Here is a 23,448-nt window from a genome sequence, read left to right on the forward strand (position 1 = left end):
TCCCTTGAACGTTCTGAGTCTGGTCATTCAGTTGCCTCAAGTGTTGTTTAAAACAATAGAAGCAACATTTTTTGGTCCTTCGAGCCGGATCGAGAGAAAGGATTTACGACCCTAATCTCGATCACACCACCAGCGTCTGTGGGGAAGCCTTCCAGAGCCAGCGCCAGCAGAAGCCCTCCAGAGCCAACGAAGAAATCCGTAAAGAAGCCATCCAGCGCCAAATCTGAGCCAGCGATCAAGCCTTCCGGATCCACATTTCCAGAATCCCAGGGAACAGAACGAATCCACTAGGAAAACGAGCGCCAGAGAAGAAATCTTCCAGAGCCACAAGCCCAATACTTCAACCATCGCCATGGAGAGAGAAATAGAAGAACAAATATTAATTGGTCAAGAACTTAAACGAATTCTATCATCTCTTAAAAAGGATGGTTCTGCCAGGAAAACCGAAGAGTACTACAGAAATAAATCCAAAACGGCAGCCGATCTGTTAGACAAATTCAAAGAGATACACGAAGCAATGCGTAAAGCACTTTCTGACGACCATGAATATTTCCAAAAGGACTTACCAGGGCAGATTTCCAGATGCTACCAGGAAATCACAGATTACATTGATGGGCACCCACCTTCCACACCGAGCATCATATCCAAAGAAGAAAGTTTTCAACACCCTGCCCTCCTGCAGCTTCGTATAAAACTAAATTCATTCAATCAGGAAATGCAACGAGCTAAGCAGAAAATCAAGACCAAACAGCATCCAAAAATCTACAGTTTCCTCGCGGAAAATTTATCAAGAATATGGAGAGGCAGAAGCACTTCACGAACAAGTATTAGCCGACAATCACGAAGAAGTCACAAAATACGTGAAGAGTGGAGTCTACGAGGAATTCGTATCACAATACCACGATATCATAGAAGATATAATCACCACTTCACCATTGGATAATCCATTCCAAACTGTCGATAAATCTACCAAAGATCAGTATTCCAATCTTCAACGGAGACTACGAAACTTGGATTACGTTCAGAGAGATTTTTACTCAAACCATACACGACAATCATGAACTAGGGGACGCTAAAAGAATGCAGTACCTGAAAAGCCAAACCAGGGGTGAGGCCGCAAAGCTTATTCAACATCTTGAAGTATCTGAAAGGAATTACCCTATAGCATGGGAATTGATAAAGAAAAGATACAATAACAATAGACTTCTTTTCAACAAATACGCTGACAACATCTTAAATCTACCATGCCTGCAACAAGAATCCGCTGGATCAATCAAGAGACTTCAGGACACCGTGCAGGAAAATCTCAGAGCCATAGAAAATATGGGAATCACAGCAGAGCAATTGGGTAACAAGATAATTGCGCACATGCTGCTAAAGAAGTTGGACAACGAATCCCGAAAACTCTACGAACAAGCCACTATTACTCACAAGGACGTTCAAGAACTACCGGACCTTCTAGAATTTCTAGAAAACAGTTTCCAATCACTCGAAGCATTACGAGGCACGATCAAGAAGTCGGACCACCAACAAGCAGGACAAAGACCTAGGATACAAAATTATTATAGCGACGTCCGATCCTGTAAAGTATGTGGCAGAGCTATCATGAAATCTACCAATACCAAAAATTCAAGGAAATGTCTGTCAAAGAACGCAACGCTTTCATAAAGAAAAACTACATCTGCAAGAATTGTATGCGACATTCGAGCAATACAAAATGCCAGAGCAAAAGTCTTTGTTTCAAATGCAATGAACCTCACCATACATCCTTACATTGGGATTACAATCAAAGTACAAAGACACACACTGACCAGCAAGGACACAGTGAAACAAAACACAATACCTACTACAAGAAAGCAAGATGTCCCACATCAACCAAAACAGGCAAACGAAATCGAGTCACACCTAGGAAGAACTTCAAACAATGGTGAACGACCAACCATTCCCCTCTTGGCCACGGCGTTCGTTAACGTATCCAACAACAGGGGATATAACAAACTTATGAGAGTTTTGATTGACCCAGGCTCTCAAGTATCATTTATAACTGAGGAAGCCCCAAATATTTTAGGAGTTCCAAGAGTGAAACATCAAGCAACTATCACATGGTTGGGATCATGTGATGACGGTACCTCAAAATGGAAGATATACGCTCAAATGAAGCCAAGATTCTCAAGCAACTTCAAAGCACAAGCAGAGTTATATGTTTTACCAAAGTTGACCAGCTCCATGCCCCCATCCCCCATCGAAGTTGATGAACATTGGGACAGTATAATCCTAGCAGATCCTACATACTATAAGCCTGGAAAAGTCGACATCCTCTTGGGAATCGACCTATATAAGGACATTTTACTGAACGGAATAAAAAAGTCCAAAACTGGTCTTCTCGCACAAAACACAGAGCTTGGATGGATCTTACCTGGTAGCACATTTCCGGGACCACAACTGCAGATTACCAGTAGGATCACCACTGCGGATCAAGAAAATCAAATTACCAAGTTCTGGGAAATAGCAGAAGCGGATGCTCAAAGGAACAATAATGATCAAAATAACATTTGCGATGAATTCTTCGCAAAAACTCACACAAGAAATCAAGATGGCACATATACGGTACGCCTACCATTCAGAGAAAATGAACAATCCTTAGGAAAATCCAAAAAAACCGCCGTCGCTCGTCTTCTGCAGATGGAGAAGAAGTTCATGAAAGACAAAACATTGGAGACAATGTATAGAGAGTTCATGGAAGAGTACATTCAACTGAACCATATGATACCATCGGATCGAATTACAAACAAAATAAGATACTACATTCCTCATCAGGCCGTTATCAAGGAAGATCGGGAAACAACCAAACTACATGTCGTATTCGATGCCAGCCAGAAAACCAGTACTGGAATCAGTTTAAACGACATACTTCACACGGGCCCCAAGCTTCAACAAGATTTGATTGACATATTATTGAGATGGAGGAAGTACAAAATTGGAATAACTGCAGATGTGGAAAAAATGTATAGACAAGTCAAACTACATGAAGATGACCAACGATTTCATACCATCTTATGGAGATCAAACAGAAATGATCCAATTCAAGAATATCAGTTGACCACGGTAACATACGGGACTGCTCCCGCAGCCTACCTAGCCATAAAGACTATGCATCAATTGGCAGGACGAAAGTAAAGAATTCCCAGAAGCAGCAAAGCTAATCCTTGAAGACTTCTACGTTGACGATTTTCTGTCCGGAGCCCACAACAAAGAGGATGCACAAAGAATCAAACAAGAATTTCAGAAACTTTTAAGTAAAGGAGGATTCAACATTAGAAAGTGGAAGTGCAATATGTAATTGAATGAAGATACGTTCTTTCAAGAAATTGGAAGTCATGCAGATATAACCAAAATCTTAGGAATTGGCTGGCTACCACAAAGTGACAACTTTCAATATTCAATTAAGCAAACTGAAATACAATCGAACACCAAAAGACAAGTGCTATCTGAAATTGCTTCGATATTCGATCCTGGCCTTATGGCACCAGCTGTCATCAAAGCTAAACTAATAATGCAAGAATTATGGAAGGCCGATAAGAAGTGGGATGAAGAAATTCCAACAGAAATCCAGACGACATGGAACAAATTCAAAGAAGAACTTCCGATCATAGAGAGCCTGCAAATACCAAGATGGTTCCGATACAATCCAGAACTGCCAATTGAATTGCACGGATACTGTGATGCATCACAAAGAGCTTATGGAGCAGTAATATATGCTAAAACAATCGAGAAGAACTATGCCTAAACAACTCTACTAGTAGCCAAAACAAAGGTTGCACCAATCAAAAATAAAATGACCATTCCACAGCTGGAACTATATGCAGCTACCTTATTAGCGAAGTTGATGAAAATAACCGTTACGGCTCTGAAAATCAGCGGCGTAAAAATCTACACCTGGTCAGATTCGAAGGTAATACTAGCTTGATTACACAAAACACCAAGTAAACAAAACTTCTTCATAATGAATCGTGTCAACGAGGTTAATAGACTACTAGGTCAAGTTCAGTGGAATTACGTGAAATCTGAGGACAATCCAGCGGATTCATTATCCCGAGGAGCATTCCCAACGCCTACAAAGTAATTTAGACAGTACTTTATAGCAGGAATATGAAGAAGCAGTCTGCTTAACACGATCGTTATTATATTCCCTGAAAACGAAAAGATGGGAAGACTTTACACAAAATCTGAACAATGCGAACGATATGTGGAAGTTAGTTAGAGCACTAAAGCACAACGATAATTCACGCAAAATTCCACCCCTTCAATCTCAACAAGCTCTTTTATTCGAAGATAAAAAGAGAAGGCAGATCACATAGCCACGTCTTACGCAGAAATTCACTACTCAGCAAACACCCTATCAGACAACGAAATATTAGTTGAAGAAACATCACAGCACTTTTTCTAAACTCCCATAACTATCACCGGTAGAAATCTGACATTTCCTTCGGAAATTAAAAAAATAATAAAATCTTAATCTTAAGAACAGAAAAGCCCTAGGTTAAGACCGCATCAAAAACAATAAGTACTTTAAAAAACCTTCCGCGAAAAGCAAACCAATATTTTCAATAGTTGTCTTCGAGGGAACTATTTCCCAACCATTTAGAAAAAGCAATCGTTCTGCCGTTACCGAAAGCAACAAAAGATTTAAAATTTGCAATTGATTACCGTCCAATTAGCTTATTACCATACTCTTATCAAAAATTCTGAAAAAAGTCATTCAGGTCCGTCGCGAAACCATCTTACAACTTGCCAATCTAACTGACAAAATGCCGAAAAGTATTTGATACTTTTAATTTAATCTGAGTTGTTTTTTAACAGTCTTTCGTTATTGTAGGGGTTTGTTTTTTTAAGGGAAATTAGACTGACAGGACGGAAAAGAAAAACTAAATCTCTTTTTTTGTCATTCACCAAGCTGAAGAAGAATAGAATTACTATTCGAAAGCTTGGTGAATGACAAAAAAAGAGATTTAGTTTTTCTTTTCCGTCCTGTCAGTCTAATTTCCCTTAAAAAAACAAACCCCTACTTTTAATTTATATCATATCATATCATGAACACAGGATATTCCAAGTAAACGTAGGAAACACTTCATCTGAAAAAACCCAAGGAGGATTACTATCCTCCGATCTTTTCAAAATTCACACCAACACGTTCGCGACATCGAGAGATTCATATTTTACTTTTCTTGTTAAATTACGTATGTTCATTTTGAATATGAGTATAACCTATTTTTATGATGAACTTGTTTGTTTTTCAAGTTTTTGACCATTTTCGTAGTGTGCCAGCGGTGAGTGACGACGTTCATAAGTTATAATTACCTCTCATAATCGTCGTGTCCCATCGGTGGGCCACACAGGGGTGATGTGTTAGAGTGATCAAATGACTATTTTTGTTTCAGATAATTGATAATACTTTTGTCTGTTGTTTTGGAAATAAAATCTTTTTTCGTAATTACATCCATATTTTTCATCCAAGTTTTCCATTTCCAAAACCACACTACAAAAACATTCATAAACTTTACCTGCAGCCGTAGCTCCGATTACAAAAGTCTACCTAGAAAATGCAGAGAAATATTTGGCCTGTAATAGAAGAAAAACAGATCTATGCATATATGTATTGCGTTTTGACTCTATGCCTGCGTGCATATTCTGAGATCCAAGTTATTTGAGCAACTCCCTATTGTCATATAGAAAAGTAATGTCACAGCATTAAGAGTTTCTTTATTGTGGTAATAATAAATGATGTTTGAATAAGTAAAAGGTGTTTTAATAAGTAAATACACTACAGTGGCGACGAGGATATAACAAATCGGGTAGAAATCATGACAACTAGAGTATCTAGTTGGAACGATGGTCCAACAAACACAAATAGTATATCCCTTCCAAGTTGGATCCATTTCGGAATTTAAAGAAGGAGAGTATTGGCAAATGCGGTCAGAAAGGTTGGATCAATATTTTGCTGCTAATGATATAGAAGAGAAAAAGAAAGTGGCGGTTCTGCTAACATCCGTTAGCGAACAACATTACAAGACCTGTGTGACCCGGAAGCACCAAAATACCAGACGTATAAGGAGCCATGCAAAGATTATAGAGTTTGGAGCCATGTACAATGTTAACTGATCAATATTCGAAAATACTATCAGTTTTCAAAGAGCGTATAGAATTCTATAACCTGAAGCAACAAGAAGGTGAAACTGTTAGACAAGGGTATGCAAAAATCTATATTAATAAAAGAGGATCTATGGTTTACTTCAAAATGCGTTATTGTTCAAACGATCGCACCAAATTGGACAATTCTTTTTTTGTTGTGTTTATTATTGTTAGGGCAAGGTTTATATAACAAAATATTCCCAAAAAAAATTGTACAGAACAGAAAAAAAGGCATTCCTTTTTCTTACGACCAATCGAGCAATCACGATGAGTTAGTTATTATTATCTACCCTAGAAATAATTTAAATGGCAAAACTAGGTTTGCCGGGTCAGTTAGTAAATAATAAAGCGAGTAACTGTAAGTGTGGCACCAATCTGAAGGAAGTATTGAAGGACCGATTCATAACGGGATTATACCAAGGGCCGTCACTGGCAGAGTATGTGAAGAAGAACACACAAAATCAGTGGATGCAATAATTGGCTCGTTCCAGAATCGCATCTTTTTAATCTGTTACGTCATACCGTCCAATCAGAGCGCAGATCTACGTCTATCTACGAATCAGAGCAAAGTCTGCTCGCTCTCTTTCCTCCGAGATGTAATTCTGGAACTCTACATTTAGAAGTGACACTCAACAAGGAAGCAGCTTTGACGAATGCATCCCAAACGTTGGAGGTCCATAGTAGGGAAGTTACAAAGCTAGAGACTTCAAGAAGGAGAAGGTGAATGAAAGAAGAATTAAGTGCAAATGTTGTGGGTTTGATAACCACAAATTTACATATTGTAAATACAAAAATTATAGGTGTAAGAAGGTAGGGCACTTAGCCAAAGTTTGTCGCCAGGCCTTCTCCACAAAATGATCTTGGTGGTAACCAAGATCACAATCAGACGAATGTGTGGATTTCATTGAAATGTTTTATCTAAGGAATGGCACAGAAATAGTGCAGGATTCTGAAATTGGTCTGACATTTAAAGGAAAAAAGTTTAAAAATGGAATTGGATTCGGGTCCAGGAATTTCAATTATTCCAGAAAATGTTTTTTTGAATCAATTCTATTCTCTTCTCTTGAAAGAAACTATGGTCAAATTGAGATGTTATGATGGTTCAGTAATAAAACCTCTAAGTGAATTTCACACAACAGTCAATTTCAAAGGAAAAAACATTGAAAATTGTAGGTTTATAGTTGTTAAAAATCTACACCTCTGTTGGAGATCTGATCTGATAATATTATTAAAACTTAAAATTGATTTGTCAAACCCTGAAATAACTATCAACACTATACAAAATGTTAATGATAAAGATTTAGATAAATTGTTGAATAAGTACAAAGAATTATTTTCTGATGAATTGGGCTTGTATAAGTTCGAAAAAATCGATCTTAAAGTCAAACCAGAAGCAAGACCTGTATTTTATAAACCAAGGCCTGTACGTTTTCTATTCGAAGAGAAAATTAATATAGAATAAGAAGAGCTTGATCAAAAAGGTGTTATTGCACTCATTGAAAATTCTGAATGGGGCACTCCTCTGGGGCCTGTATTGAAAGAAGGTGGTAAAATACGTCTTTGTGCGGATTATTCATTCATTCATTCATTCATTGCTGTATCCCGTTACCGGAAATAAATCTACAAAAAGAAGAAGAAAAAAAAAAAAAAATTCGAACAGACTTGTAACTTCTTAGTGCTAGTTGCGATTGTGTGCCCTCCTGTGACTAAAGAGACCCAACCGTGACCTGCAGATCCTTCCACACTCAGGGCATGGATAGTCTCCAACCAGATCTGGCCGCCGCTGTATCCTTCTCGATTCTCCATTATAACTGTGGACCAAAGACCTCCACTGTGACCTGTCTAACGCTAGTTGTTCCCAGTTATGATTAGCATTAACTGATTTTAGGGATTGATGTAGTGTATCCTTAAACCGCTTATACTGGCCTCCTGGTTTCCGGGCTCCCTCAGTGAGTTCGCCGTATAGAGCTATTTTGGGGAGTCTTGTGTCTTGCATCCTCAGAATGTGGCCGCTCCATCTGAGTCGGGCCCTCGTTACTTGAGTCTCAATTGTTGTACAACTCGCGCGCTGCAAGACTTCTGCATTCGAAACTTTGTGGAACCATCTGATGTGCATTATCTGTCTTAGATGACGTTGCTGCGTCTGTTCAAGCTGTTTAATATGTCGCCTGTAGGGAGTCCAGCTTTCGCTTCCGTAAAGAAGCGTTGGGAGGACCACTGCTCTGTAAACAGCTGTCTTGGTCTTCAGATTGAGGTCGTGATTTTGGAACACTCTGTCCTTCAGCTTCCAGAATGCCCGTGATGCCGAATTGATACGGTTGTGTATTTCCGTGTCAAGGTTAGCCCTAGTATTTATGAAGCTTCCCAAGTATTTGAACTGCTCGACCTGTTCTAGAGTTTCATTGTCCAGGCTGATATCTGTTTGAAGGCTTTCTGGCGGACTTACCAGGATTTTGGTCTTGTCAATATTGAGTCTAAGGCCTAAAGCTTCGTATATATGTTTATAGGTGTCCATTATTATCTGTAGATCCTCTGAGCTGTTAGCGATGAGTGAACAGTCGTCTGCATATTGAAGTTCCGTGATAAACTTGGTACGGGTTTTTGCTCTGAGGCGCTTCAGGTTAAACAGGCCTCCATCAAATCTGAATCTTATCCCAACACCTCTTACGGGCATGCTCATGTCAGCAATTATCGATACAGCTATGGCGAAAATATTGAACAGTAAAGGCGCTAATACGCAGCCTTGTTTTATTCCAGAGTTGGTTGAGAAATGGTCGGTTGTAGAGCCATTATGCTGTATTCTAGCGGTGTTGTTGGTATGAAGGCTTTTACACACTGCCAGGAATTTTTCGGGTACTCCTAGACGTGCCATGATTTTCCAGAGCGCTCTCCGATTCACCGAGTCGAATGCCTTGCTTAAATCGATGAAGGCTGTATGAATCCTTGATTGTTGTTCACGGGCCTTTTCTTGTAGCTGTCGCAGTGTAAAAATTAGGTCCACCGTACCTCGATTTGGTCGAAAGCCGCACTGGGATTCAGGTAAAAGCTTCTCTAAGAGTGGAACCAGACGATTAGCCATAATCTTCGAGAGAATTTTACTGGCCACATTAAGCAACGATATGCCCCTGTAATTGTTGCAATTCGACGTATCGCCTTTGTTCTTATAGAGGTTGATAACTAAAGCGTCTCTGAAGTCTTGTGGCACATCTCCCTGTTCCCAGATCTTGCGGAATAGTATTAGGAGACTATTGACAATGTCCTCATCCAAGGCTTTGAATATCTCCGCCGGAATGCCGTCTAGACCAGGTGACTTATCATTTTTCATATTTTTAATCGCGCTTATGATTTCCGACATTGAAATTTCGTCATCAAGCGATGTCATCGGACTATACGCGGGAAGCAGGTCTAAAATGGATAAATCCGAGTCGTTATTTTGATTCAAGACCTGTGAGTAATGCTCCTTCCATCTTTCGAGAATTTTTCTATCATCAGTTAGAATAGCTCCATGAGCATCTCTTATAGGAAAGCTAGCTTTTCTGCTTGGACCGTAAACAGTTTTAATAGCTTCGAAAAAACGCCTGTAGTCATGGTTATCGGCGTAAGCTTGTATTTCCCTAGCTTTTTCTTTCCACCAGCTGTCCTTGATTTTTCTTATTTTTTGACGGACCTCGCGTTTTATGTTTATGAAACCTATTTGGGCTGCAACATCGCCAGGCTTGTTAATTGCGGTTTTCATCGCTTTGTGTTTTGCGTCCAAAAGGGGTGCGATATGAGTTTCGCTGTCGGCAAACCAGTCTGGGGATTTTCGGGAGCGTTCTGTGCCCAGTATTTCTTTCGCTGTATTTGTAAGGGATGACTTGAAACGGAGCCAATGAGTCTCAATGTCGTCGTTATAATCCGGTGGTGTTAGGCTATCTTTGACGGCAGCTGTGAATCTGTCCTTTGTAGAAGGGTTTTGTAGTTTGGATATTTGAAGGCGCTCTCTTAGATACTTCGGCTTGCGTTGGTATTTTGGGCGCATTGAGATTTTCATTCTCGAGATTACCAGCCTATGATCAGTCCAGCACTCCAGATCTGCTCTGGGTTTAGTGACCAACACCTCTTTCAGATCTTTCCTTCTCACGATCACATAGTCGAGGGTATGCCAATGCCCTGAGCGCGGGTGGCGCCAGGTCCCCCTTGAATTGGGTCTCGTAATAAAATAGGTGTTCGTTATACACAGATTGTGTTCTGCACAAAGAGCCAGCAGACGTTCTCCATTCGAATTGATGCTGTCTGTGCCGTGTTTCCCTATTATTCCCGGCCATAGTTCTGAGTCTTGACCTCTGCCCACTCTAGCGTTGAAGTCTCCAAGGAGAATAATTCGTTCCCGTTTTGGGATTTTACTTAATGTAGCAACGAGTGTTTCGTAAAAAGTGTCCTTTAAGTTGTCAGAGGAGTTCAAAGTGGGTGCGTATACTGCAATGATGTTCACAAACGTGTTATTCGCTGCAGGAAAACGTAGGGTCATTAAACGTTCTGAGATACCAACTGGATTTTCGGTAAGTTTGGCGGCCAGGTCGTTTCTAATGGCAAAGCCTACGCCATGTTGTCTGATTTCGCCTTCCGGCAAGCCTTTCCAGAAAAAAGTATACGCTTGTTCTACCAAGCTACCTTCGTCCGAAAAGCGTGTTTCGCTTAAAGCAACTATTGCAATGGATGTTCGTTGCAGTTCCTTATCGATTAGGGCAGTACGCCTCTCTGGTCGGTCGGCCTTGGGGTTGTCTAGCAAGGTTCTGACGTTCCATGCTGCAAAAGCTATGTGCTTTTCATTGGTGTTTGTTCGATGATTCACTCGCTCAGGCACCCTCCCCCGGAGATCCGAATGGGAGGGTATTTTACCTCCGGATACGAATTTTGTCCTGTTCGACTGATCCATCTTTTTGTAGGAGCTGCGTTAGAAGGTGTTCAAAAGCTGCACTGGTAACGCTGTCAGTGCAACTTTGGTTGCGGCTACGACTAGATTATCTTGTGGCACAGGTATCCTGAGACGACAAGGTCTGAGACGTAACTTGAGCAACGCAGAGAGCCATTTCCTGCTCAAGCCAATGTTTAGGCTACGTAATTGTGGGAAACAGAGTTATACCGCTCATGTTCGGTCGCCAGAGCCTCGTTCGTAAGAACAGGGTGCACCGCGAGTAGGTGAGGTTGGCATTTGAGAGGAGAGGCTATAAAACGCATCCTTTCCCCTTACACCCTTGTGCGGATTATAAGATTACAGTAAATAGATTTTTGGAAGATGTTAAACATCCAATCCCACGCATTGATGATTTGTTCGCTGAACTTCAGGGGGGAGAGTTGTTTACTAAATTAGACCTTTCGAATTCATATGATCAGTTGGAGTTGACTGAGAATACAGGGCTGATGCTGGCTTGGAGTACTCATAGAGGTATCTATAAAGTGAATAGACTACCCTATGGAACTAAACCAGCTTGTTCGATTTTTCAAAAGATAATAGGAAAAGTGCTGCAAGAAGCAAAGGGTACCATAAATTTTTTGGATGACATTGTAGTCACAGGAAAGGATATGCTAGAACATTTAGAGAACTTATAGTCCATTCAAGAATGATTGACATCTCGAGTGGCTATGGAAAATCAAATTTAAGTTGGTAATAGTCGCAAAGTTAAGATTTCGTGTTGCGGAATTCATGTTGGTATTGTGATTAAACATTGATCTATAGACCTATTATATGTGAATCTATGCACTGACCAACAATAATTTTAATTTTGTACTGCTGTTTATATTCTCAATTTAATCACACAGAATGAAAACATAATTGTTTCAATTTTGAAAGCGGATTAATAGGTTCTGAATTTGATTATTTCTTCTTTTCAAATATTTTTCTAGATGAAATTTATATATTCAAGTTCTGTGATTGAAACTACAGAAAGTATTGAAGATCTTTTGTGATAGGATATTAAGCTGCGTCTGGACTTTCAATGCCTACTGGGATGTCAATCATTTTTGAATGGACTATAGCTGAGGTTTTTGATCGTTTGGAAAGAGCGGGTCTTAAATTAAACTTGAAAAAATGCAGTTTTTTCCAGGAAAAACTTAAATATTTGGGCCATTATACGAGTATCGATAAAAAGGGGCTTCATAAAGATATGGACAAAATGAGAGCTATAAACGAAGCTCCACGTCCAAAAGATCAAACGGAAATCAAAGCCTCTATTGGTATGGTGAACTACTATGGAAAGTTTATTCCCAACATGTCAACTATTTTCGATCCCCTATACAAATTGTTAAAAAAAAATACGAAGTTTGAATGGACAAAAGAATGTGAGACTTCATTCCGTAAGGCTAAGGAATGCCTGATGTCAAAGAAAACATTGATATTCTTTGATCAGAAAGTCCCACTGAAACTAATTTGCGATGCTTCAAAAGTAGGATTAGGATGAGTCCTCAGTCCTATTACATGTGCACCCGGATGGAACTGAAATACCAATAAGTTTCGCATCTAGAACCCTCACAAAAGCTGAATACAACTATTCGGTTATTGACAAGGAGGCACTTGCAATATACTGGGGGGTTAGGAAACATTACCAGTATTTAGTTCCAATCGAGCTATGAAGACAGCGCCGCAGATGGCTTCTCTAGCGACCGAGTGACCGTTCTGTTCATTCAGGTACGGCATGCCGAATCTGCATTGTAAACATATCAAAGGAGCGCTAATATCAATGAGTCAAATTGCTTCAAACTTGAATAATTTTTGTTGGAATTTCATTCGGATAACAATTAAAATTAGATTAGCCTCTTATTTGATGTTTTTTCCGCCAATATCCGATAGTTTCAGTTTTACATAACGAATTACAAGAGATCGCTGTTATTCGAAACGAATTTTTATCCTATTTGTTAATTTTTATAAACGTGAGTGCTGAATATATAATACTAATGAAATCCCGACAATTTTTTAAGAACTTTTCAAAGAATAAAGACCAAAACTATGATGAAAGATGATATTGTTGGCTCAATACTTCGCACGGTGTAGGACATATAGGTCCGGCAGGCAGCTACCCTGCCGACCCTAGAATGCTTCTCTTCGGTAACTCGAAGAATGATCGTTCGGGATATCTCGATTCTATCGTTTGCGCTCGAGGTGATGTTAATTTCTGGCAATTCTCAATTTCGTTAGAATGCACTTTTGTTTGTTTTTCCAATTTTATTTTATGGATAAGCATTTTTAGAGTATTTTTATTTGTTATATATATAAATTATGTTTATTTTTCAAGTGGTAAGCAGGGCTAAAATAGTTATTTCTCAATCATTTTTCATTTTCCGGATTATCTTCAGAGATTATTGAAACAGAAACAAAAATTTTGGCGAAACTTCACTATGAAAAACTAACGAAATTGTTGAAATGTTTCCTGATTGTCCTTCCTTTCATACCTAACACGAATATGGAAAAGAGAATCGAAAAATAACAAACCGTTTCTTTACTGCAGCTGTTCAAATATCTCGTAGGAACCTCTAACGTAATCAAAAACAAAAAACTGGTTTGGATTTGAGGCCCAAAACTTTGAAATTGAGCTGTCGAAACATTCCAGATGGTAATATGAATTTATAAAAAAAAATTTTTTGTGGTATTACCCTCACCTGTGAAATGTAAATTGAAACTAATTGAAGGATATGAAGTTTCGTCACCAAGCAACGGTAATTCGAATACACTGTCTAATTCTGTGAATTTCCGAAAATTCATATTCTTCGATTAATTTCAATTTACATTCCACAGGTGGCGACTACACAATTGACAATCAGATAGAGCTGAAATCGTACTGTCAAACTGTTAAATGTCAGTTTTTTATTTCATAATTTTAAGTTGAAATTCGAATTCTGTTCCTTTTATTGAATTCGAATTCTGTTCCTTTTATTGAATTCGAATATAGACTTGGTCGAAACCAGAAAATACATCTTGAGCGGCAAAACAAATGTCGGGCTTCGTTTTGTGATCAGGATATGTTTTCATCTAAACATTGTTTGTGAATCAAATAATATTAATGAAATACTGTGTCAGATTTGATATACTTCTCATTTGAAATATATGAAAAAAATTGACAGAATTGAAGATTATCCAGGGTAAGTAATTAACGACCTCCAAATTATAACAAAAAGAGAGAAGGGTTGATAGGTTTCAGGTCCAATAAAACGAAACCAATTCAATAATTTGCCGACGTTTCGGTTTATTTAAAACCATCTTCAAAGGCTCTGAAAAAGAGTAGGTAATAAATAGATATAAAATTGGCACTAAGCAATTGTACACAGACGAATAAAAAGTAAATAAAATACACACATATATATGTGAATAAACAACACCACAACCTCATAAACGTGAGTAAAATTGAAAACAGAGTAGAGTCACACACAGCAATCAGAAAAAAGGTGGAAAAACTTACATTATTGTTTGGTTCTATTAGTCATATAATTTCCATCAAGAAAAGAGTGAAAAAGATACTTAGAGAGATGTACATTTTTCTTCCAAATGCAGTTAAACGTTTGAAAGTGAAGATAAAAGAAAAAAAAATGACCTGAAATTCAACTGTTTCCTGCCATCTGATATTTATTAGGTGTCCGTGAAGTTAACACCTACTTTTTCGAAAACGAAAAAAATTTTCTTTGCATTCGTTAGTAAGTCGTTAGTAACTAACCGAAATTTTCGTTTGTACCTCAAAGGTAATAGTAGAAAAACACCGCATTCCGCTAGGTGCTAACTTCACGGGCACCCACTTTTCGATTTTTCGCGAAAAAAAATGTACAGTTGGAAAGTTCATCGTAAGTAACTTTTTGTTTTGTAACCTAACCGATAATGGAAAAATGACCCCCTCAAAATGCGGAGTTAGCATCCACATTTTCGAAAATGAAGAAATTTTTTTTTGCATTCGTTCGTAACTCGTTAGTTACTATTTGTAACACAAAAATAAACGTCGGCAAATTTTTAAATTGGTTTCGTTGTATTGGACCTGAAACCTATCAACCCTTCTCCCTTTTTGTTATTATACAGGGTGTATTTAAAGGTCAGGCTTTTTTTTAACGGGAGGTACAACTGGTAAAAATAATTCTCCATTGAAAACACCCTGTACACAAATAATAAAGCTTTGAGTATAGGCCACCATAGAACATGGTGAAATGTTATATATCAAAGGTGTCATTTCTACACAATACAATATTTCCAATTAATAAAATCAGTTGAATTTGTACAATTTTTATCAAAAATCGAAATGAACAAATATTCGATACAACATATTTCAAGAATTCCTTCACATATTAGTTACAGAATTTTCAGAACCACAATTAAAAAATATTTTTACATAGGCATTTAATTAATGAATCAAAGAATTTGCCCCAACTTCAGCAGTCCGAATTGAAAATATAGAAGAGGGTTTATTTTTCACAAAACGGTTTGTGTAAGCGGTATAAGCCTAGGAGTGCTAATGCATTTCATTTGGTTTTGAGAAAATCAGAATCCTCCGGGAGCTTCTATATCAGTTCATGATTGAATCACATTATTGGAACGACAGTTCCTCCTGAATTGTTATTTCCCTTAATATTCACTTAACCATAATAGATAATGACATCCCAGCAAAACTAAGTGTACCTAACAGTCATAACATTAAGCATAAATAAGTGGAGGGGTCGAAATGGTACATTTGGTTCCAGACATCGAAAATATTACATACACTTGAATAAGAAGGATGTGGACTGAATTCTTCATATTTCACACTTTGAGATTTCAATTTCGGAATGAGCAACTATCAACTAATTATAAATAATGGACGATCGAAGTTAAATATCGGAGACCTCTGATGGTATCTAACTTGAGGCTTAAAGTAATCGAACATTTCATTTTTAATGACCTAATATTATATTATCCTGATTATCCCTAGGTACCTAGGTATCCCTCAGTACTGACTTTGTGAGCTTTTGTACGAGTTCGGAGAACCAGTCATGTTACGTCAGGTACAGTTACACTGTTAATTTAAACCCAACAGTGAATCAATCAGCTTTTTTGATCTCCATCGCCAAAGTGCTTTTGCACACAAATTGATTTGAAGCATTGTGTACAATGTTTGTAGTCAATACTTGTGGTAAGGTTTTTCCAATTTCCCCTCTCTAAATTTTTCTCATGTCCCTTTTTCTTTCTGGATAACAACAAACCACTCTTATATTCACACACGCTACAACGTTTCACCATAGTTAAATGTTTTACTTGTATCAAGTTTCAATGTTTCTCCGTCTAGCGCGACACTAAGGTAGTGGCGTTATATTGAAAAATTTACATATTTTCTATCTATTCATACTGAAAATTAATGTGACAATGATGTCCGAGCCAACTGTCTCAATTGTGATTAGCGACAATAAGCTCCAGTCAGTGGAATGTATCTATGTTCTAAAGTCTGCAAGCAGCGATCGTTCTCCCTTTCTCTAGTCCCTATAATTTCAATTATCGAAATTTTTAACATATTTGTTAAATCTGACAACAAAACTTAAAATGAAGTGTTGTTGTACAGTTTCATAATCAAATTTGAAATTACTTCAAGAGGAAATTGAAGGGAACTCCATATTCTTTTTCATATTCCCCTTTCGCAATACAGGAACAGGAAATACAATAAACCACTGGGTCAGGGTCAGGAGTCACAAGTTGACAGTGAACTATTTGTTTTACCTACGAAAGTTACACTTTCTGAAATTATGTCCGTTGTAAATTTTCAAGTTTCATTCTAACATTTCAGGATGGATTTAATAACCATATACGCAGAGTCTCTGAACCAGGAATTCGATGAGAAAAGAATTCGAATTAGAAAAAAACCAATTCATCCGCTCAACTCAACGTCTCTTTCGAGTATAATCCACAAAGATTCTGATGACTTAGTTTATCAGTATATTTTACCCACCCTTGGATTCAAGAGTCAGAGAGAATGGCATAGGATAAATTCAATTATGTTTATGAAAGGACGAAGATTATCAGAAGGTAAACCTCAAATTTTTTATTTTTCATTTTAAATTAATTGATTCAGATTGTATATCAGTAGCGGAAAAGGGAAACAGTTGAAAATTTCTTGAAAGTATTGGGACGCAACAGTAATAGTACTTTTTGGCACTTACTCAGACCAACTTTTTGCGCTCTAGCCACCCCCAAACCAGATGTTATAATGGCAATTATACATCCCTTAAGAGCAAGAGTAGAAAACACTTTACAATGATAGTATGAGGAGTTGGGAGAAATGGAACTATTTGTGCTTATTTCCATATGAAAAATTATCCTATCTTATCTGGGGAGTCCTTCTTTTTAACAGGTAGTAAACCTCATCAAAATGAATTATTTCACCAATAATTGCCTATACAAAACATTCTGAACGACCTAGTTAGAAAAATCAGTTAAACTGAAGATTATCTTCAGGCTGTCGATCGGGGTAGTCCACACATCACCTTTCGGGCTCGTGGGTTAAACTTTCTTCTCGTGAATAAACATTCATTTAAATCACTTTATGTATAAATAACTATTATTTATATTTTATAATGGGTTGAGGGTAGCTATCAATATACATATCTAAATGGAATTATAAGCGATAAAAAAATTGTATTGTAATGTTTGGTGTCCCACAAGGGTCAGTCCTTGGACAAATGCTATATCTAATGTATGTGGAAAATATTTCGGTCGCTTACACCTTGGCACGCAGTACTTTGTGTTTGCAGACGACACAGTTTCATTATTCTCTAGTAGGTCCAAAGCAAAAATTAGAAAATACAATTAACAATTGAAGAAATTTCACGAATGGCTGTGCACAAACAAACTAGTGTTGAACGAGCACAAAACTGTATACATGAGATTCAAATTGTAGTTGAATTAAACAATAAGACGATACGAAGGGTTAAAACATATAAGTACCTGTTTCTGGTACTGGCAGAGCATGCCAGTCCGTATATGTCACAAAACTACAAATTTATGTTTTACTATACTTGTGTACACTCCATCACCACATATCTGTTATCAATTTGGGAAAATATGACAGAATTAAATCTAAGCAGACTTCAAAGACTTCAAAATAGGGCAATTAAGAACATACATAATCTTAAATATGAGACCAGCACCAGCTATACTTGTATAGAAAGTTTTCAGTGCTGCCGATCTCTCTGGCAAGCCACACATTGAAGAAACGTGAAACAAGAAACATATTCCCATTAAGTGTTTTGAGAAACAAATCTTATTGTGACGCAAAACTCGAAACATGAAACAAGATATAAAACTGAATCTATTTCATGTTTCATGTTTCGAGTTCTCGCGATACTATAGAAACCTGAATAGATATGCAGGTAAAGTAGACACGTAGATAGTATAACACTTATAAAATGGGAATATGTTTCTTGTTTCTCACGCCTAAGAGTCTGAAAAATGAGCAGTGTAAGTTGAACTATAAGATAAATGCGGGCCTATTGAAATCAATGGTGAATCTTAAAAAGCATTCTGACGAACACAAATACGGTACAACAAACGTCAATAATCTGTACAGTGATTTCATTTTCAAGACAACAGCTTCCAACATACTCTGCAATAAAGTTATACAGGGTCTTTCACGAGGAACCTCACCCATATTTATACGGGAAACTACTGAACTTATTTTCATGAAATTCAGCACTTATTAGTATTTCACGATGCTGATGAAATCTAAAATATTTTCAAGGCATGAGCACCTCCGGTTTTTCCGGAAATGACGTCAACTTCCGTTTTTCAAATTAAAACATCATTTTTTTATTGCAGAAATAGATTCCTTAGAAAATTTCAAGTTATTTTGATGTAACATTTTTCAGTTTTGGTTGGAAAATTCTCTCTGAGCGGGGAAATTCGAAAAAAAATCGAAAATAGAGCTCCGCTGAAACAAGAATAACTTCGAGGTTTGTCGATGGAAAATTTTCATTTTTGGGATTCTTCAAGATGTAAGATTGATGTATCCACTTTGAAAATCGAAATCGCGATTCATGATACAGGGGGTGAAAAAATCGCTTTCAAAGTTAGGGATGACAAAATCGTGAAAAATCAATTTTTTCAAATTAGAACCCCATATTTTATAGCAGATATTGAATCTACGTTAAAAAATAATGTGAGTGTATGCATCACACCCTTGCCCTAAAATGGATATTTTCTGAGTTATTCACAAAAAACTGTTTTTCGTCTTGAATTTTCAGCTACATCTTTTCCCTTCACGCCAAAAAGATGAAATTTTCAGGAACTGTTACTTGAACCATGTTTTAGATTTTACTACCCTAATATGCAAGAGAAAAAAGTTTCAGGTTGTTCCTAAATAGATGGCGATTTTTGATTCGAATTTGTATCGGAAACCTCTTTATTTCAACTAATTCAACTTGAAGTCGGTTTCAAGAAGGGGTGAAAACTCTACAGCATGGTTCAAATAACAGTTTTTTGTGAATAACTCAGAAAATATCCACTTTAGGGCAAGGGTGTGATGCATACACTCACATTATTTTTAACGTAGATTCAATATCTGCCATAAAAAAATGGGGTTCTAATTTGAAAAAAATTGATTTTTCACGATTTTGTCATCCCTAACTTTGAAAGCGATTTTTTCACCCCCTGTATCATGAATCGCGATTTCGATTTTTAAAGTGGATACATCAATCTTACATCTTGAAAAATCCCAAAAATGAAAAATTTCCATCCAAAAACCTCGAAGTTATTCTTGTTTCAGCGGAGCTCTATTTCCGATTTTTTTTTCGAATTTTCCCGCTCAGAGAGAATTTTCCAACCAAAACTGAAAAATGTTACATCAAATTAACTTGAAATTTTCTATAGAATCTATTTCTGCAATAAACAAAATGGTGTTCTAATTTGAAAAACGGAAGTTGACGTCATTTCTGGAAAAACCGGAGGTGCTCATGCCTTGAAAATATTTTAGATTTCATCAGCATCGTGAAATACTTATAAGTGCTGAATTTCATGAAAATACTTCAGTAGTTTCCCGTATAAATATGGGTGAGGTACCTCGTGAAAGACCCTGTATAATGAGTTACCCAATCACCTGAAAAAAGAAGAAGAATACCATAAGTTTAAGAAAGGGTTAAAAATATATTATGCGAAATCAAATAGATTAAGTAGGTGTTAGCTGTACTCTGTGTTAACAAACTTTGTTTGATTTACAGTTTCAGATTATAATAAATAAATAAACCAAATCATTATATTCATACTAACTTGATGTATTCTATTGTAGTTTCCCTGATGAAATCAATCTCGAAAGCTCGAATAACAATAGCTTACAATTCAGATAATCCCCGGATATAGTCATATATCATTTAATTATTTATTACATAATTAACACAGGGTATTTTCAAAGGTGAGGTTTTTTTGACAGAAGGTGGAAGTCATTAAATAAGTCATTTGACCAAAAATTGTCTACATGAAATATTCAAGATAGCTTAGCTGTAACCCCTAGAATTTCGAAATATCATTAAATTTCAAGTACGAGATTGTGGAGGGTAACACCGGCATTGGAAAAACAAAATAAAAGATAAACATCTGGCTGGACAATGGTCCAGTACATCCGAGACTATCTAATTAGTTGATCACGTCACTTGAAAAAATTGTTATATTGTGCGATTTGGGGTGAAAATTAGGACTGTTTATTGAAAGTGCTTGTGTTGGCAAAGTGCTATTATTGTTACCTTATCTCGCCCTATTTTTATGACGATTGTTGGGAAATTTGAACAAGAAGAAGATTGTGAAAAAAATTGTAAATAATTCAGACGAATTTCGTTAATGAGGTTTCAAACTTATAGTCCATTTTTTTCCACTTGTGTCCTAAGTATTTTTCTGCCAGTTGTTATCGAAATGAGCCATTTCATAAAATCGTTCAAGTTATAATAAATAATGAGAAAAATTCGTCAATCTTAAGTTTCCATTTTCATTCCCAGTGCTTCAAAACCACTTTCCAATAGGTCAGAAGGTATTTAATCACTATTAGAAGCCTGCTTGTTTGAATGTAGGCAGCTGTTTCCTCTATTTTCTGTCTTCGGGATCATTTGAATAAGCTTTTTGACTTTCGAAAGTCAATGAAGTCCATTTCTTCCAAAATTTTGACTCGTGTGGTAGGATTGTGCTATAATTTGTACCTGAAAAATTTGGTTCTGCCTATATCGCACAGTATTTTTCAAATGCAGTTTGTATTTATTTTCTTAAGTTCATCTGAACTTTAGGAATAATAGCTCTAACAGTATTTTGAGTCTTATATATATATATATATATATATATATTTTTTTTTTTTTTTTTTTTTTTTTTTTTTTTAATTCACACAGTGTAAACTGTGGGTTGTTTCTCAGAACATGCCCGGGCGTAATGCCAAGAACATTTCTACCTTCCCTATGTCAATGGGGGTATATAACCTGTCTTATTATATTCACCGTTCCCAAGATGACAGCTTTCTGCATCCATGTAATGGTGCCTTCCGGTAGTTTCAGTTCTCGCAGATGTTTGACCGTATTTTTGTGGACTAATCCGTTCGTACTTATAATTAGAGGTTTTATGTCCACCCTGTTTAGCTTCCACATATCTCTCATCTGCCGGGACAGTGCCTCGTACTTATTGATTTTTTCTCCATACGACTTTTTCAAGTTGCAATCCAGAGGCACCGCGAAGTCCAGTATTACGACGGTATTTTCCATTTTATTCCACACCACTACATCCGGTCGATTATGTTCCACTCCTATATCTGTTATGACCGTCATATCCCAGTATAATTTAAAGTTTTCATTCTCCATTAGAGTTTGTGGTGAGTATAGGTGATGTGGTGTGAAATGTGGAAGAAGTTGGAATTGAAGACCCAGCAGCTGGTGTACCACCTTGCCCATGTTATTGTGTCGGGCTAAATATTTAGTGGCCGCAATCGCCGAACAAGCCGAGGAGATGTGCTGCACCGTTTCCTCAGCAATGCTGCATAACCTGCACTTGGTATTCTCTACAGGAAGTTTCATTATGTACTTGCTATAGTTACGGGTTGGCACCACCTGGTCCTGTATAGCGAAGAGTGTTCCCTCTGTCTGCGGATAGAGGTATCCCAGTGTGAGGTAAGTATTGGATTGTGCCAGGTCCACTTCCGGCTGGTGTAGGCTAGCGTAAAACCTCCCGTGGAGAGCTTTGGCCTGCCAGCTCAGTTCTAACCTCTCTATCCGATTTTCTGTTTCAGGCTCCCCGGCTCCTTCCTCTCGGTCCAAGATGTGGATATCTCTTTGCGTGGCTACCCATCGGTGTACAGGTAAGTGCGCTCCACGAAAATATGCCCTTAGGTGTGTTTCTTCTTGCAGGCAAGCCTGTTCGATGCTGGTTAAACCTCGGCCTCCCTGTTTCCGTGGTAAGTATAGCCTTTCAGTAGCTGAGTTGGGGTGAAGCATACCGTGCTCTGTCAATGTTGTTCGAATACATCTGTCCATTTGTTGTAGATCTGTTTTGGACCAGGTTAGCACTCCTGCAGTATAGGTGAAGGAGGGTATGGCCCAGATATTAAGTGCTTCAATTTTGTTTTTGGCTGAGAGTTGTGTTTTAAGGATCTTCCGCACTCTTCTCATTAGCTCATTTTTCGCTCCTTCTTTGTTTTCTCTTTGTTTTATCTCATAAGTCTGCTGTATGCCCAGATATTTGTATCTTTCCCCAAAACTCAGCTCCGCTATCTCCCTTCCATCAGATATTCTGATGTTCCCTCCTTCCACCATTTTTCCTCGCTTGACCTCAATCACGGCACACTTCTGCAGCCCGAACGACATACCAATGTCCTCACTGAATTTCCTGACGAGCTCCAGCTCGCCCTCCAATTGTTTGCGCCCTCTGGCATATAGCTTTAAATCGTCCATGTAAAATAAGTGGCTGAGTTTGGTGATGTCATTGATGGAGTAGCCATATGCAGATCTATTAAGGATCTTACTGAGAATGTTCACGGCCAGACAGAACCAACGCGAGCTTAGGCTATCCCCCTGAAAAATTCCTCTCCTTATTCTTAGCTCTTCAGTATGGTATGAGGCTGCTTTTTCTGTCATGGTGATAGTGGTTCTCCAAGATGACATAAGGGAACCAAGTAGGTCGATGATTCGCCTGTTCACCCTGTATATCTCAAGGACATGCAGCAGCCATGAGTGCGGGATCGAGTCGTAGGCTTTCTGGTAGTCAATCCAGGCCATAGAGATGTTCTTCTTTCTTGATTTTGCTTGCCCGGTGACTGCCTTATC

General features: G+C 37.7%; 1 protein-coding gene across 4 annotated transcripts in view; it reads left to right on the top strand.

Annotated features, from left to right (window-relative positions):
* LOC123307906 (cap-specific mRNA (nucleoside-2'-O-)-methyltransferase 1) overlaps positions 1-23,448 on the top strand; it is a 245,095-nt gene that overhangs the window by 107,632 nt on the left and 114,015 nt on the right. For 3 of the 4 annotated variants that reach the window (XM_044890410.1, XM_044890393.1, XM_044890400.1), the window contains exon 11: positions 16,956-17,194. The exons of the other annotated variant lie outside the window; for it this stretch is intronic. In XM_044890410.1, the coding sequence (XP_044746345.1) occupies positions 16,956-17,194 (239 nt within the window). The remainder of the gene's footprint in view (positions 1-16,955; positions 17,195-23,448) is intronic. 4 annotated transcript variants of the gene reach the window in all.

The sequence above is a fragment of the Coccinella septempunctata genome, chromosome 1 (assembly GCF_907165205.1).
Source record: "Coccinella septempunctata chromosome 1, icCocSept1.1, whole genome shotgun sequence".
NCBI classification, from domain to species: Eukaryota; Metazoa; Arthropoda; class Insecta; order Coleoptera; family Coccinellidae; genus Coccinella; species Coccinella septempunctata.